The sequence below is a fragment of the Engystomops pustulosus genome, chromosome 10 (assembly GCF_040894005.1).
Source record: "Engystomops pustulosus chromosome 10, aEngPut4.maternal, whole genome shotgun sequence".
Classification (NCBI taxonomy): domain Eukaryota; kingdom Metazoa; phylum Chordata; class Amphibia; order Anura; family Leptodactylidae; genus Engystomops; species Engystomops pustulosus.
Genome location: NC_092420.1, coordinates 29,619,776 through 29,636,402, shown reverse-complemented (window position 1 = coordinate 29,636,402; position 16,627 = coordinate 29,619,776). Strand labels below are relative to the sequence as shown.

The following is a 16,627-nucleotide window of genomic DNA, read 5'->3' as shown; positions in this document are numbered from 1 at the left end:
GTATACACAAAACACTAAAATATTATTCATTGTAATAAGGCAAGATAATATATCGGTTGGTAAGGATTTTTAAAGGGGTTGGCCACTCTTTTAGCATGTGCCTTTATTGCCTTAATTTTAATCCCTGAATGTTGATCAAGTGATTCAGCATTCTTGATACTTACTTTTGTATGGCCTGCAGACTCTTCATGTTTCTTTGTTTACATGTTTGAGCAGTGATGGATATGAGTGGCTGAAGAATAGATTATAACTCATGCAGCTCCCCTCTCCCCTCATTCTGTGTTTGTAAGTGAGGACGGACTATGTAAGAGAGTTACTGGGTGACACTGGGTGACGCCATGAGGACAGGTTGGAGGAGTGAGAAACGGGAAGTTGTGTATATACACACAGGGCAGCATGGGGAGAACGTGGAAAGGTTTAAGCACTGAAAGGAGGCAAAGGATCACGTACATAAACATGCAGAGACATCTCTAATGGAACAGATTTATTTAATAGTGGCCAACCCCTTTAACCATTTCTGAAACTTTTCATCTCCAAATATAGCTAATGCTTGTTAGCTGAGTTATATGTTCTCTTATCAGTTACTTCTCTATCTAACGTCTATGTCATTTCTTGCAGCGACTACTCCGGTTTGTTCTCCAGCGTGTGATGGGAATGCCACATGCAGAGCCAATAATGAATGTGAATGTAACCCGTTTTATGATGGAGATGGAAGAACATGCAGCGGTTAGTAGACATGTAGGAAGGTGTGAATATGGGAGAAGAGGGCTCGGTAACTAGAGGCCACTATTATTTTTTTAGCTTTCATGCATTAGAATATACAGCTATGATACAAGGACAATACATGGTGTTATTCACCTTTCCCAGTTGTGGAATCCATATTGAATACATGGGTGTGGGTGTGGGGGGCAATGATATAGAGGTTGAAACTGCCCCTTGCACCAGAAGATGTGCAGTCACAGGGGACCCTCTGTCCTGTCATGAGTCTATGCCATCTAGGACCCAGCTCAGCCACGCTTATGGGCTATAGTCTGAGTGATGTCGGAGTGATGGCTACCGATGCCAATAATTTTTGGCTTTTCTTCATTACAGTAATTGACCAGTGCAGCGATTACAATGGCGGCTGCAGCAGTGATGCCAAGTGCTCTCAGACTGGCATAAAAGTCTCATGCGAGTGTCTCCCGGAATATGAGGGGGACGGTTATGTCTGCACTCCCATCAATCTCTGCGCCAATGGGGAAAATGGTGGATGTAGTGAACACGCAACGTGCTTCTATACTGGTCCGGTGAGTGGGAAATCTAGTCTTCTCCGTGCAGAACATTCTCCTAGTGCAGGAGTTCTGCTCTGAGGTTCTAGAGCCATTTATTTATTTTTGAAAGAACAAATTATAATAATATAATAGAATAATATTATATAATTAGAATAGAATTAATTACTTCCTAGTACTTGTCAATAATGCAGTGATGGCGATACTATGGCGCACGTGCCAGAGGTGGAACTCACATCCCTCTCTGTTGGCACACGCATGCACCCTGTTTTAGGAGTGTGTTCCCCTTGACACAATCTAATTTAAAATTCGTTATCTTCAGTTTATTTCCTTGAGACATATCATGAGACTTGAATCCCCAACCCTGAGCTGCAATATGTCTCATTACAAGCAGAATGCACGATTATATATAGATGTATCTACTAAGAAGGTTTGCCTATATACAGCCAATACATTGTCCTTTTTTTGTTTTCCTTTTTTTTTTTGAAGCATATAATTATTACAACCCCTTACCAACATGTGATGTATCTGTAGGTCACATGTCAGCTGTGGGTTGATGGAGAGGGCTCACAGGCTGGGCCCTCCATATACAAGGTGGGTGTTTCCGGCCCGCCCCCATGACTCCCTCTCCCATGTTGGAAAAGGGGGTGACGTCAAGTGAGAGCTGTAAATTTACACCCCTTGCATGATATCACCTTACTCTCCCATGCTCCCAGCATGGGACAGGGAGGTGTGAGGGCGTGCATAATTAACAGCCCAGAGGGGCGGAGGTGACTATTTAATAGGTTTTTTTATGTTTTCGAAGTGGTTGTTTTCCTTTAAAGGAAATCTGCAACCAAAATCAAGCATGATTTAAGCACTTTTATAATTCTGCTGAGTATTAAGAGCTCTGAGGGTGTTACCAGAGCCCCTCCGTGCTGCAGATTCTTAAGCTGTTACACTTTGCCCCCATTGTGGGCTGAAACTTGCTCTGCTGCAGGGGGATTATATCAGGCGAAGGGAAGGGAAAGTGTTTAGGAAGCAGAGGCGAGACTGTGTAACAGCCTGTGAAGCCAGAGCACAGCGGAGCTCTGGTAACACCCACAGGAGCCCTTCTGACTCATTAGCAAAATGTTAAATGTTGCTTTGAGAATGAAGGAGGCCATGGATAACAAATATAAGAAGATTACCACAGTCGTAGTGTCTGTATCTATGAGTAATTGTCCCTGGTTTATCGTGCTGGATTTTGATGGTAGATTTTCTTTACCCATTCTACTTACCAATAAGTAATTCTCACTGGGCTGCATGTTTCTCCTGCAGGAAATATTAATATTTTTTTTGGGCTGTAGAAATCCCGGAGATGTGAATGCCATGAAGGTTATGTGGGTAATGGGGTCCAGTGTCTGGAAAAAGCTATTCCCCCCATAAACCGTTGTGTTGTAGACAATGGAGGGTGCGATCCTCTGGCGACCTGCACAGATTTGCATTTCGAGGGTACGTTACCATCGCCTCCGGGCTTTCCATTCATATAGAGGGAAACATCAGCAATGTCCATAGACTCTAATTCTGCTTTTAAACATCTAATAAATGATCTGTAGCTGAATAATCGCTCAACTTTCATCTATTAGAAACAACTGCTGGAGTTTTTCACCTGCAGTCACCGAAAGGTAAATATCAGTACAAGTATGAAGAGGCAGGGGGCGCCTGTGAGTCAGAGGGAGCCAGCATCGCCACCTTCCAGCAGCTCTCTGCTGCCCAGCAGGTACAGTGGTCCTCTAGGTGTATTGTATCCTTGTCATTCTTCTTCTTTCCTTCTATTAACTAGTATATATTTTATGGGTTTCTAAAGTTGGGTTATCATCGGTGCCTGGTCGGGTGGCTGGATAACAGGACAGCGGGTTATCCCATAGTATATCCCAGTGAAAGTTGTGGGTCGAATCATGTTGGAATTGTGGATTATAAAACACGAACAAACACGAGTGAGAAATGGGATGTGTACTGTTACCGCCTGAAAGGTTAGTAGATTTTGTATGACGGTGACTTGTACACCCATGGTAGGTGCTGATGATATTTCTGATTTTACAGACACACAATGTAAGTGTCCGGACCGCTACGTGGGGGATGGGAGTTTCTGCAATGGAAACCTGCTACAAGTTATGGAGGCAACTCCTGGGATGTCCAAGTTTTTCTATGTGAGTTATTGTCCGCCATGAATTCTTATTTCTTTACCAAATTAACTTTTAGACAAGTCACAAAGAGATATCTCATAGAAGCTTAGAGCGGAGAGCTGTAGGTATAGAAGTGCAGAGTGCTATATACCTTGTCAGCAGGGAGCCATAAAAAGCACAGTGACCAATTCAGCAGGATATATATCTTATATGTGTTATCCATGGACTCCTTCCTTCTAAACTCAACTTTTAAAATTATGCTGAGTTTGAAAGGCTACTAGGGTTTTTCCCAGAGCCCCTCCATGCTGCAGATTCACAGGCTGTTACACTGTCTCCCCTCCCTCTCTCTGACGTAATCTTGACGCACCAAGTGTCAGCACACAGTAACAGTGTATGTATCTGCAGCATGGATGGGGCTCTGATAACACCCCCCAGGCTCATTATCTTAATGAAAAAGTTGATTTTAGAAGGAAGGAGCCCATAGATAAGAAATATAAGAAGATTACCATAGTCACGGTACCTGGATCTATGAGAAGTGTGTCTGATTTATCATGATGCATTTGAAGATAGATTCCCTGTTTATATAATTTTCAATTAGGGATGGGTAGTGTGGGCATATACTGTCTTATTTACTTATCTGTTACACTGATATTTAGGGTGGCACTAATCATGGCTTGTATACCAGTTCCCTGGCGTATATAAGGAATAGAAATGTTGCAATTCCTGGCACTTGCATTTCGGCTTATTCCCACCCTACATCACCCTTCCACCAAGTGGGGATAGAGGGTGGGCTGTGGGTGCATTTTCTATGGCACCAGAATCCAGATGTAGGCTTTAACAGAATTCGGGCAGATCTCGTGCCAGGTGGAATGGGGGGGCAGGTAGTATCATGAAAACTGATTGTAACAGTAATTCTTATTGATTCTAGCAGAACAATATTGATTATTTGTCTCTCTTCAGTATATTTCTGACTACAGCTTGAAGAGCTCGGAGGGCTTAGTATTTGTAGACATACTGGCCGCATATAATCACACCTCTCATAGAACATTATTTGTTCCAGATGACGACAGCTTTGACGATAATGCGGTGAGTCCATGTTTGGAAATATATTTTGTGATATGTTGTCTTCTTGCAGGTTTGAGCTGCAGAACCAATACTTGTATCATATGTCAATTGTAGCAGAGGATGTATAGGATAGACGTATAGGGGGACATTTCTCCTAGCTGGTGCCCCGTGTGCATTGCGTCCCCCCTCCCTGGTGGATACATTGAAAGGCTTAGACTTCCTGATGCATCTGTCAAGCGGAAGCACGACCCTCAACCAGCCCACTCAGCCCCAAACCTACACGGCGTGAAGGTGGCGTAGTCACATTTCACAAGATTATTTCGGCGCTTCTGTGCCACAAAACTGATCTCCCCCATAATTTTTTTTTGCCTAGTTATCCACAGATGTAGGTTAATAGAAGACATTGCAGTCATTTCTCAGAGCTTTCCCTTTGGCTGCTTTGTACAAGATAACAAAATTTACCAAAAGCAGTGGGTGTCGTAAAATATCTAATGATTTGCTAATGAAGTGACTGATGGCACTTGATGCTCGCCTAATTTTGCACGTTTTTTCCACCTATAAAGAATGGAGAGGTCTGTAATGTTTATTGCAGGTCACTTCAACTGTGAGAGACGGGATCTAAAAAAAAATCCACAATCACATTGTATTATTAAACAATTACTTTGAATTGTATTGCATGAAATAAGTATTTGATACAATAGAGAAGCAGAACTTTATATTTGGTACAGAAACCTTTGTTTTCAGTTACAGGTAAGTTGTCTCCTGTAGTTTGCACAGATTACAGCAGGAATTTTGTTTTATTATAAGCATGTTACTGATCTTCTTTCCCAGACTTTAACATGGCGGGACTTGGAGTATCACATGTCTAAGCCGGACCTATTAGTACCATACACAAATCTGACAAATGGCAGCACTTTACTTTCCGATCTAGGATACAACCTATCAATTTCACAGGCTTCTAATTGTTCCACAGCTCCGGTAAGTATATAGCACTATTGTGACAATGTAGATTTTATACCTTTTATTAGACCTCTCTTTTGTATCATTCCTTGTGTTAGAGTTTGGCTAAACAGTAAAACTTTATCAAACATCAAACTCTTTTTTTTTTTCTCCTCAGTGTCCAAAGTTAGTAAATGATAAGGTTATTGTTAACTGGGACATCCCAGCCTTCAATGGAATCATCCATATAATAAAAGGACCCCTGACTGCGCCGCCTGTGCCGGTAACTAAACCCCTATCAGATGTGGGATACTTATCCGGGACTTTCTTATACAGTGACATAACTAGGAGAGGCTGGGCCCCATTTACTCCTTAAAAAAATATTTACATATTTACAGCATATACATACATACAGTATCATATACATTCATGCATCTCGAACATATACACATCACATATACACACATACAGCATATTCACACCCAATACCCCAGATCCTGGGGCCCCATATCGCTGCTACCCTTGTAGTTGCGCCCCTGCACCGATATGAACCCCTTGTATTCTGCTTCCATTCCAGAAGATAAAAGACAGCCGGATCTCTCACCCCGTTACTTCGGCACTGGTCACACTGCTGGTCCTGGTCATTGTGGCTGCAGTGTCTGCCGGTTTCTTTTACTACAGGAAAAAGACTGAGGGATTTCACTTCAGGCAATTCAAGGTTTGTAATAATATAACATATAGATCTACTCCCTGAACTGCATGTACTCTCCCCCTTTCCTTGTATTTACCATAATCGCTGCTCATCTGTTTTTGAGACACAAAGAAAATTCTCCAAGACGCTGCCCCTTTAAGAAAGGCCTACAGTGGTCAACCGAAAACGTGTCTATGAAATATAACCTGATGTTCTGCCATATATTCTCATCACATTGTCCACTGCGTTATATTTGTATCTGTTTAAAGGAGGAAGAGGATGAAGATATAGATCTACAAAATCCCCCACTAGTGTCCATTCCTAATCCAGTATATGGGGTCAGCACCAACTTCTTAGATCAGCTGGATGTAAGTGTCTGGTAATTGCTGTGTAAAATCTATGGTTTCTTCCAGCATACAAGTTCTTCTAGGTTTAGGTGTTACACTTGCTGATAAACATTAGGGAAAATAAATTCTAAAGCTGTGTTCATAGACATTGTGTAGCCCCATGGAAATAGCACCCCTGCTCAGGAGGTGGCAGGTACAGTAACTGCTTGGTTTTTGCCTTTTCACAGCCATTATTGGAGCTTAACCCCTTTTAACCTCAAAATGATGTGGTCCAAATTAATTGTGGCATCTGAAGACTTACTTTGAGGCTCCTTGTGTGGACATTGGGAAAACCATTCCTATGGATCAGCAGTGTGTACAGCCTTCTGAGATCTGTTACTTCTGTCTGTTGTTCCTGACCATAACATGGCCACAGATGGAGGGTCATGTGATCTGTAACGGCCCATGAGCAATCACTATGACCCTCCATCTGTAGCCATGTTATGGGCAGTAATGTCTGGCTGATGAGGTAAGAGACAGGAGGCTTCACTTTACATATCAAGAAAGTGGAGCAGAACTATTAATAGATGAATATTAGTAAATTACCTGATATCCTACCCCCCACACTTACACACACATTACAAAAACATGAGGTAAAGTGGCCAACCTCTTTAAGCTCTCATAGGAGGCAAAGATTTATTGAAAAGTTGCCAACCCCTTTAAAGCCTGGCGGATCATGCTGCTGCTTGAGTGATCACAACTAATCAAAACAGTAGAATCATTTTTGTGCTGCATGAAATTAGAATGTTTTTTTTTTTTTAAAGGATCCGTGTAATGAGGAATACGAGGGTTCTGATACCTACAACATCCTTCATTAAGCCACCAAGATGATAAAAGTGACTTTGTTTACAATGTTTCTGGTTTCCTGACATTCCTCGAGATTGAGGTCTGGGGACGCCCGGGGGAGACCTCCTTTGAAGCCGTATATCACTCATGTTTACATATATAAATATTTGTAAATTAGTCCATATATGTACATATATTACAGAGCAGCTGACAATGAGTTACACTACAGAAATCCCAATAATGTGCTGCTTTACTGTATGAATAAATACCATGGAAAATGATGATGATAGTGTGCACTTTCTTTGCCTTTTTTATCACACATCTTCATAATTATAAAACATTTGGGTCTTCACATTCTCTACATCTGTATAAAGCCTGTTACCCAAAATTGAGTTCCGTCGGACAGACTTTGACTGTGTCACATGTGATTTGTGTAAAATGTAGAGCTTAGTGTCTCTGAGAAAAATCACTTAGGGTTTTCAACAGTTTCTAGTTGCCAATTTCTATTGAAACCCTACTAACAGATATGTTTAAAGAACAACTGTAAGATATAAAAACTTTTGCCTAACTCTGCACTAAGCAAAAAGAAGCAATTCTCTCATTTACTCTAATTAGCTATTTGCAGGTGTTTAGATGCGATTAAGAGGTTTTATCTTGTCCCCCCCCCCCCCCCCAGGCTAATCTTCATTTGCCATGCTTCCTGGTAAGTATGAGAAACCGTATATAATAGCTAGAGACACAGGAGGCTTGTTGGGAGGGGCAGTAGTAGTAGTAGACGTGGCAAGAAACCAGTACATTGAGTGATGTCACAGGCATTTGACGCATAACATGCTTCAGGCCGGCCAATTACAAATATGCTGTGCTGATTCATATGAATTCCCTCAGTGCCCTTAGCTGAGGTCACAACCAGGGAGTGTCGCCCACTTCAGGAATATGATTGAATATTCAGTTGAATATATTCAGTTGAATATGATTTTATAACAAGGGCTGATAGATATACCAGGCTATATCTCGGGCTAGGAAGAAGCCAGCAACATGATACAAGTATCATTGAAATAGTTGTCACAGGCGCTCTCTGCTAAAACTATTTGTCAGTAACTTTACAGTTACACTTTAAACGTATAAACAGTATTAGTAGTATTTCTGGAATAAATCCACTTGATCCTCACAAGCTTTGGGATTGCTGCCAGTGTTATGGAAGTAAATATAACATGGAGTAAATCCCTCATTCTGTTGGCTGGTACCCAATTTCTTTACAACCTTATAAAGTTTGATCGGTTTTCTACACAGGTTTGATAAATGAGGCCTGAATGGATCTTAAATCATGAAAAGTAAATTGTCCATGAAAATTCAGGTTTCACAGTCATGACCTGATAAAATGTGCACCATTCTAATACAGGCCTACTTAAGGACACCTGACTTACAGACGGACCCTCTGCCCACTGGGACCTCTAGTGAAGGTCTCTGGATGCTGTTACGTTAGTCCCAGGCTGCAATGATCGGCTTTAAAGTGTGTCTGTATTTTTTTTTTTTAATTTGTTTTTATTGGCAGTAAGAGTACAAATAAAGAGCAGGAGTGCAGTCCTTGTAACATTGAGTACATACAGTCAAACATAAATCGTAATAAATGACAAAATATACCGGAATGCAACTCTTGGTGTACTACTTCATGTATACGCCCCTGCTTCCTCCACACTCTCACCATTTTTATATAATTTTAGAAAACAATAACAAAAACCACTAGGGAGACCTTAGACCCAATTAAGTGCCCATAAGGAACTCCCTAAAGAGACATGGGGAGGGGAGTAATAGAGAGTAATAGGATAAGGGGAGTAAGGGGTAGTCAAGTAGGCGAGCAAGAGGATAGAGGGAGGCGCCCAGGCCAAGTGGCAGGAGGACAACCGAAGCAGTCCGGAGAGTGGGATCACCTTGGATCTTTATAAGAGTTGTCTGTACTCAGTCGATTGCTGAAAGAGGATCCATGGTTGCCAGGTTTTGCTAAATTTCGCATGGGTGCCGTGCAGGGAAGACGTAAGGTCTTCCATACCTATGATGTCATTTACTTTGTTAACCCACATAGTCAGTGTTGGAGGATTGGTTTGCTTCCATAGTGCTGGAATGCAGGAACGGGCAGCCATTATTAGGAAGCGTAATATTGATTTCTTGTATGTTTGCGCTGAAACATCACAATGATGGAGAAGTAGGAGGGGAGGGTCCAGTCCCACAGAGTCTCCACAGATCAAGGAAATGTAGTGTTGCAAGCCTTGCCAAAATGGGGCAAGGACCCGACAAGACCAGAACACATGGAGGAAAGATCCTTCCTCTTCTCCACATCTCCAGCATGTGGGGGGCACCAGCGGGAAGATCGTGTGCAGACGAGTAGGTACCCTATACCACCTAGCCATGAGTTTATACCCCGCTTCCTGGTATCTCGAACTGATTGAGGCGCAATGGCAAAGTTCGAAGATGCGCTCCTTCTGCTCAGGTGTAAGTCTGTTTCCCATTGCCTTAAAAACTGAGGGCCAGGGTCATCCGGCACGGCTAGAAGACATGAATAGGAGGAGGAGAGCGTATGTCTTACAGTCCCAATACTAGAACAAAGGCTTTCAAATGGGGTTTGGTTTTTAGAAAATTGAGAGCAAGGAGGAAGAGAAATTGAATAGTGTCGTAATTGCTGAGCCCTCCATGCCCCCAGTGGGCATGGGTCTGTGATTTCCATGAGCTGCTGAGTCGTTAACCAGGCTGAGTCTCTGCTGACGTGCTTAGCCCTAAACTTACCCGCCCGTCTCCATTGGTTAAATACGGGGTCGTCACAACCCGGACTAAAATCAGGGTGGCCCAACACTGGTGTCAGTGGGGAGTGTTTGGGCAGTAGTCTTTCCCGGACGATCTCTAACTGGCAATGAGAGAGAGTAGGGCCAATCGTTGGGTGTGATTTTAGAGCTGCGTTCCTTTCTGAAGACAGCCAAGGTATCACCTGTAGTGGGATTGTCGTGTAGGACTGCTCCAGCCGCACCCAAGGTTTCAGGTCTGCACCAATACCAATCAAGGACTCTGGCCATATGAGCGGCCGAATGATAACCCTTGAAGTCCGGCAACCCAATCCCCCCTGCTATCTTTGGGCGATATAAAGTGGTACGCTGAATCCTAGCGGGCTTACCCGCCCAAATGAATTTATGTTGAATGGCATTCAGGGAACGAAAGTAGGCCTTTGGCAATTTGATGGGTAGTGCTTGAAATAGATAAAGAAGACGCGGGAGTATGTTCATTTTAAGTATGGCACATCTGCCAAACCATGAAAAAATGCCTTTGGTCCACCTGGAGCAGTCCTCTTGTATTTTCTTAAGAATGGGTAGAAAGTTAAGCGTGTAGAGCTTAGATAAATCGGCTGACAATTGAGTCCCCAAGTAAGTAATGCTTTGCGGAGCCCACCTAAAATTAAAGGACCCTCGCAGTGTCTCAACCAGGGCCTCTGGGAGGGAGACATTGAGGGCCTCAGATTTGGACCAGTTAATGCGGAAATTAGACAATTGGGCAAATACTTGTATTTCCTTCATTAGGTTAGGGAGGGAAACCTGTGGGTTAGTTATGAAGAAAAGCAGATCGTCGGCGTAAGCCGCTATTTTATATTTAATCCCTCGGGTCTCTAATCCGGAAATATCTTGATTAGCTCTTATGAGTCGGAGGAAAGGTTCCAACGAGAGGAGAAAGAGTAATGGGGACAACGGGCATCCCTGTCTGGTACCATTTCGTATCTCAAAGCTGTCAGAGAGAGTGCCATTCACGCGTATGGAGGTTGAGGGGCTGGAGTAGAGCGACATGATCCAGCAGTACATTTTGGTTCGGATACCGAACGCCCGAAGGACCTCGGACATGTAGGACCAGTTTACTCTATCAAAGGCCTTTTCTGCATCCGTAGATAGGAGCATAAGTGGGATTTGTTCCATTTGGGCCTTGTATATCAAATTAATGGTTTTTGTGGTATTATCTCTCGCTTCCCTTCCCAAGAGGAAGCCAGCTTGATCCGAGTGAATGGAGCTCAGAAGTAGGGGAGCAAGTCTCATTGCTATTACTTTCGCAAACAGTTTGAGATCCTGGTTCAACAGCGAGATTGGTCGGTAATTTGAACATTGGGTAGCGTCTTTTCCTGGTTTAGGTATGACAGCTATGGTTGCTCTTAGCGCGTCTCTAGGAAGGGATGCTCCCGAAGCTAACTCATTGAAAACCTTTGTCCAGTGTGGTTCGAGGAGGCCTGAAAACTTCTTATAATACGGTAAGGAGAAGCCGTCAGGCCCCGGGGCTTTGCCCGATTGAGTCTCTTTAAGGGCCAGTTGGAACTCTAAATCCGTAATGGGGGCTTCTAGGGCTTCTGCCTCCTCCTCAGAAAGAGATGGTAGAGAAGAGTCAGATAGGTAAGTCTGAATCCTATCCCGTAGTGCATTTCGAGCTGAAGCTGTGTGAGGTTGGTCAAGATTGTATAGGGATTGATAATAGTCACGGAAGGTTGCCGCAATATCCGAATTTAAATGTTTAGGGAATCCCGATGGTGTCATGATTTTTGGAATGTACGCACACGATCGTTGAATACTAGGGATCTGCCGCATTTGTCGCTATACTCATAGAAGTGCCGGCGACACTTCGCCAGGACTCCCTTTGCTTTACCGACTAACAGTGTTTTAAGAGAGTCACGTGCCTCAAACAGGGAAGTTCGAAGATCGTCGGTGGGCGTACGCTTGTGGGACGTCTCTAGTGCCCTAACAGGGTAGTTATCTCTTTAGCCCTTTCCCGTTTTCGCCAGACACCATGTGTAATGAGTAAGCTGCGGATGTTATGTTTATGGCCTTCCCAGGCAATACACGGGTCAATCCCCTCTTCTGTGGTCCTGGTAAAATGCGTCTGTAGGGAGTCTCGGATTTCGTCTGCGATGGCACTGTCATCTAAGAGGGATGTATTCAATTTCCACTGCCATTGGTTGTCAGATATGTCCGGAAGGTTAAGTACCCTAGAGACCAATGCATGATCCGAAAAGGTGATATTGTCAATTTCTGCTTTCTGGATGAGGCCCAAATCGCTATGGCGAATTAGGAAGTAATCCAGTCAGGAATACACGTTATGCACTGGAGAGTAGAACGTGTAGTCTTTGTCTCTCGGGTGCATTAGTCTCCAGGTGTCAATCAATTGATGGTCATGTAATAAACCTCTCAGTCTGCGTAGACTATGCTGCGACAAGGAGGAGGAGCCCGAGGAAGTATCAATGCTGGGATCTAGAGCAACATTGAAATCTCCACCCACTACCAGGTGCCCCTCAGCAAAATCCTCTATGAGGTCCAAAAAGGAAGTCATTGCTTGGGCTTGTCCTGTGTTTGGAAGATACAGGGAGACAAATGTGTACATACTGTCCACAATTTTGCCCTTAACCATAATAATCGTCCCTTCCGAGTCGCAGCATGAGTCCACAAATGACCACTGCACTGAAGCCGCTATGAAAATTGAGGTGCCTCTCGCTCTTGGGTCAGAAGTATAACTATGATAGGCATTTGGGTATCTCCTGTCTGTGAAATTGTACGGTCTAGCCTCACTAAGATGGGTTTCTTGTATAAAGGCAACCTGGATTTTCCTTCCTTTCAACATATTGAACAAGATAGACCTCTTTTCGGGACTGTGCAGTCCCTTAACGTTAAGGGAGCCAAGTATTAGTTTGTCTCGTCTGTCCTCCGGCCTGGACGCCGCCATAGTGGGAAGTAGGGGAGATATTAGGATAGCAGGGGTAAAATGAAGGAAAAGAAGAGAGGAATAAAGACAATAGGAATATGGGGAGGTAAGTTGGGTAAAGTAGGAGCGACCTGCGATCCCAAGGTTCAAAAGGGGGTAAAGGGATGGATTAGGATACAGGAAAGAAGCAAAAAAGGGTCAAACCCTAGGTCCCTGGAAAATAAAGCCAGGAAAACAACTCCCTCTACCAGGAGGAGAAAGAGTGGGGAACGTAGAAGGCAACAGCGCATGGCTCCGTTACCAACAGGCATAAATGAACAATTGCAATCTTAGAGCGATCGACTTCTCTCACCCGCCTTTAGGTGCAATATTAGATCCAAAGGCCGGTGGGAGAGGCTCAGTGCTTAATTTCTGAATAATAACTATAACACCTACTATCTTTCGTGCAACAGAGAGGTTTAGATTTTGTACACACTGGGAGGTATTTTGCCCAAATCTCGGGCCATAATGATTACTTCTACCTATAAGGTACCCCAAGTGGATCCATACGGATAGCGTCGCAACGGTGGGAAGGCATAGACAATACACTTTTACCGATGGTATTGTATGCTGAATTTTAACAGGTAACTTCCCAGGGTGGACAAAATTCACAAAACAATATATGCAAGTTGACTTCATTTAGTCTGTAATCAATAATTGACTTCTGGGGCAAGTTATAGCTAATCATATGACTATATAAGTAATTAAGAATATATGCCACTATATGGCGGCATGATCCAGCAAGGGCTAGATCTTGTATTGGCATAAAAACAAAAACAAAATAAATAAAATGGTACATTCAAGTGACCCAGTGATAGTGTCTATTAGATCTTAAGGAAAACTGAAGTGTGAATATAATTTAGGCAAAACTTAGAGTACGTCTCCATCTACAAAAGCATAGTAGAAAAATGAAACAAACATAAGTTACATTTGAACATACATGTGGACATAAATCCAGTGCGTGGCACCGAGTGCCAGTACCTGAGAACTATGTATGAAGGAAGTTCGGAACTTCAGGCTTCCAGTGGTAGGCCCGCGGATAAGTCCGGACCCATTGAGGCAGCTCCAGCAGGATAGGAAGATAAAAGAGGCGGTATTATAGCTCCAGAAGGTTGTGAAGATAGAAGTGGCGGTATGGTGTCCTCTATTGAGGGACGTCTCCCCCGTCTTGACACACTCCTTCGTCGAGATTGCAGTGAAGGCACTCTGGGTATATCCGTTCCAAGCCAATTAGGGATGGAAATTGGAGGTGTATTCAGGAAACAAAAAAGATCGGGGAGGTCTTCAGGGCTCCTTAGGAAAAACGGGGTCCCATTATGTCGCACAATGAGGTGAAAATGGTGGCCCCATCTGTAAGAGGCGCCAGCTTCTTTTATACTGTGTAAGAGAGGTTGCAGTAAGCGTCTCATGCTCAGGGTACAAGCCGATACATCAGGGTAGATACGTATATCCGAACCATCCACTCGCACATTTTCTCGTCCCCAGGCTGCGCACATTATTTTCTCTTTATCCGTGAAGTAGTGTAGACGGCATAATACATCCCTAGGGATCCCATGATCTGCAGCAGACATTCTGGAGACTCTGTGGATCCTGTCAAACAGAAGAACCGAGTCCACAGGGCGGCCCATGATGTCATTAAAGATTTGCGTTACTCTCAGATAAATTATCTGCTGCTTGAAGCTCGGGCAGGCCCTTTATACGTATGTTATTTCGTCTCCCGCGATTTTCTTGATCATCTAACAAGAGGGTCAAGTGCTGGATATGTGCTCTAGACTGATTCATCTCTGTCTCAAGGGCAGTGACACGTGCATTCAGCGCAGAGGCCGTATTTTCAACATTCGTGGTACGCACAGAGACCACCTCAAGCCCCTCTTTGACCTCCTCTAATGCCTGATTGTGTGAAAGCTCAAGCCTTTGAACCACAGAGTCCAGGTCTTGCCTGGTGGGGAGGGCTTGTATCAGCTCCTTCAGTAGTTGAAATTCTGCCTGCACGGGGTTAATCCCTGGATTTTCAAAGTCCATGGACACATGGGACACATTTCCCCCCAGTGTGGAGGCCTGTGATGAAGAGGCCAAACCCAGAGGGACATTGGTGTGCACTGGGTTCAAGGCCATGGGTTCCCCTGAGGAGGGTATTGGCAGGGGCTGCTGGCTATTTTGTACCTGTAGCTGGGAGAGGGCATCCCAGCCTTGTTCTCCAGGCTGCACGGTCAGCGGGTCCTGCGGCGCCGGCTGCGCCACATCAGAGCGGGGGCTGTGAAGTTCCTTCCCCTGCCGCGTTCCTTCCCCTCCTGGCAGACATAGTTTGCCGCGGGTGAGTCCCTCGATCATTGGTAATGGCGCCTGAAGGACGGGAGCTCGTGCAGGGCACGTCTTCACGCCGCCATTACCAAGCCACGCCCCCAAGTGTGTCTGTATTGATAATCCTTGGTCCCATTGCAGCAAAGAAATTTTGAAAATCCAATTGTCACTGGGAGAAATTTTTTTATTGTCTGGAGTTAAAATTATAAAATATAAAGTTCTGACTTGCATACAAATTCAACTTAAGGACAAACCAATGGAACCTATCTGGTAAGTAACCTGGGGACTGTGCGTACACAGGATATTGGGGGAAATTTTAGCATTCTTTACACCATTTTTCACTTTGTTTTTTTTTTACTTAACTAGAAAGCTACACACACAACTGTTACATATTATTACTTTATTTAATTTTATGGCAACAACATAATCCACATCACTGTACAGAGCGTTCAACACTCACATTGCTACAAAGGCCAACTAAAAAGTTCTTTTGATGTTATGTTGTCCTTCTATAGTTGTACATTTGTCTGTTTGTATGTCAGCATACATCTAGTCCATACATATTCTGACAAGTACTACATAATTTGAGATCATTTTTTAAATTGTGTGTGGGTGTGTTTGCTGAAATTTTTTTTAATATACTTAAATTCTGTTTAGTGTGTAAAAAAAATTATCGGGCATATTCCAGCCTGTACAGCGTGTGTCTATGAAAGCTGAATGGCCTCACATCTAGTCTCCCTGTGTGTGTTTAAATATCTCCAGCAGTGAGGATTTACCCCTTTTACTTTCAGCATGATGTTTGAATATAGCGCTCATAGCATACTACAGCCAGGGAGAAAGCAGGAAGGGTTAACAGTGTGTAAACATGAGGAGAGAGACCTGTCTTCAATCCCGTAGACAGATTAGCTTCAGCAAAGTAGATGTAACATTTTTTTTAAAAAATAAGGCCGAATTCACACAAACGTATGGGGGACTTATATGAGCCACAAGCTTGTAGCTGTACATACGTCCTCCATAGACGGCAATAGGCACACATGTGGCACCACACCCCATCTTTCCCCCTGTGCACGGCTGTACGCCATGCATCTCTATGGAGAGAGGAGTGATCATTCCTCCTCCTAAGCAGCGCACTGGATCCATCACATCCTTAGAAACCTCAAGAAGTAAGAAAAGACCAAAATATAAAAACTTTTCAATATTGATATAATTTAATATAACATGGTTAAGACATTTCTTCACTGTTTTAATAAAAAGCTCCATCCTTTTAAGCCTGATCTTTTAAACCTACAACTA

The 16,627-nt window shown here is 43.5% G+C and overlaps 1 protein-coding gene across 3 annotated transcripts in view; it reads left to right on the top strand.

The window, feature by feature from the left end:
• Nucleotides 1–7,557, top strand: part of STAB1 (stabilin 1) — a 98,302-nt gene extending 90,745 nt beyond the window's left edge. For 2 of the 3 annotated variants that reach the window (XM_072128840.1, XM_072128841.1), the window contains 12 exons: nucleotides 619–726; nucleotides 1,093–1,286; nucleotides 2,597–2,741; nucleotides 2,876–3,009; nucleotides 3,097–3,262; nucleotides 3,333–3,439; nucleotides 4,376–4,501; nucleotides 5,312–5,458; nucleotides 5,598–5,702; nucleotides 5,997–6,137; nucleotides 6,380–6,478; nucleotides 7,261–7,557. In XM_072128840.1, the coding sequence (XP_071984941.1) occupies nucleotides 619–726; nucleotides 1,093–1,286; nucleotides 2,597–2,741; nucleotides 2,876–3,009; nucleotides 3,097–3,262; nucleotides 3,333–3,439; nucleotides 4,376–4,501; nucleotides 5,312–5,458; nucleotides 5,598–5,702; nucleotides 5,997–6,137; nucleotides 6,380–6,478; nucleotides 7,261–7,314 (1,526 nt within the window). In that variant the 3' untranslated portion in view covers nucleotides 7,315–7,557. Of the gene's footprint in view, nucleotides 1–618; nucleotides 727–1,092; nucleotides 1,287–2,596; nucleotides 2,742–2,875; nucleotides 3,010–3,096; nucleotides 3,263–3,332; nucleotides 3,440–4,375; nucleotides 4,502–5,311; nucleotides 5,459–5,597; nucleotides 5,703–5,996; nucleotides 6,138–6,379; nucleotides 6,479–7,260 lie in introns of those variants that run through there. The other variant, XR_011850476.1, reaches the window with a different exon arrangement.
• The last annotated feature ends 9,070 nt before the right edge of the window (nucleotides 7,558–16,627 follow it).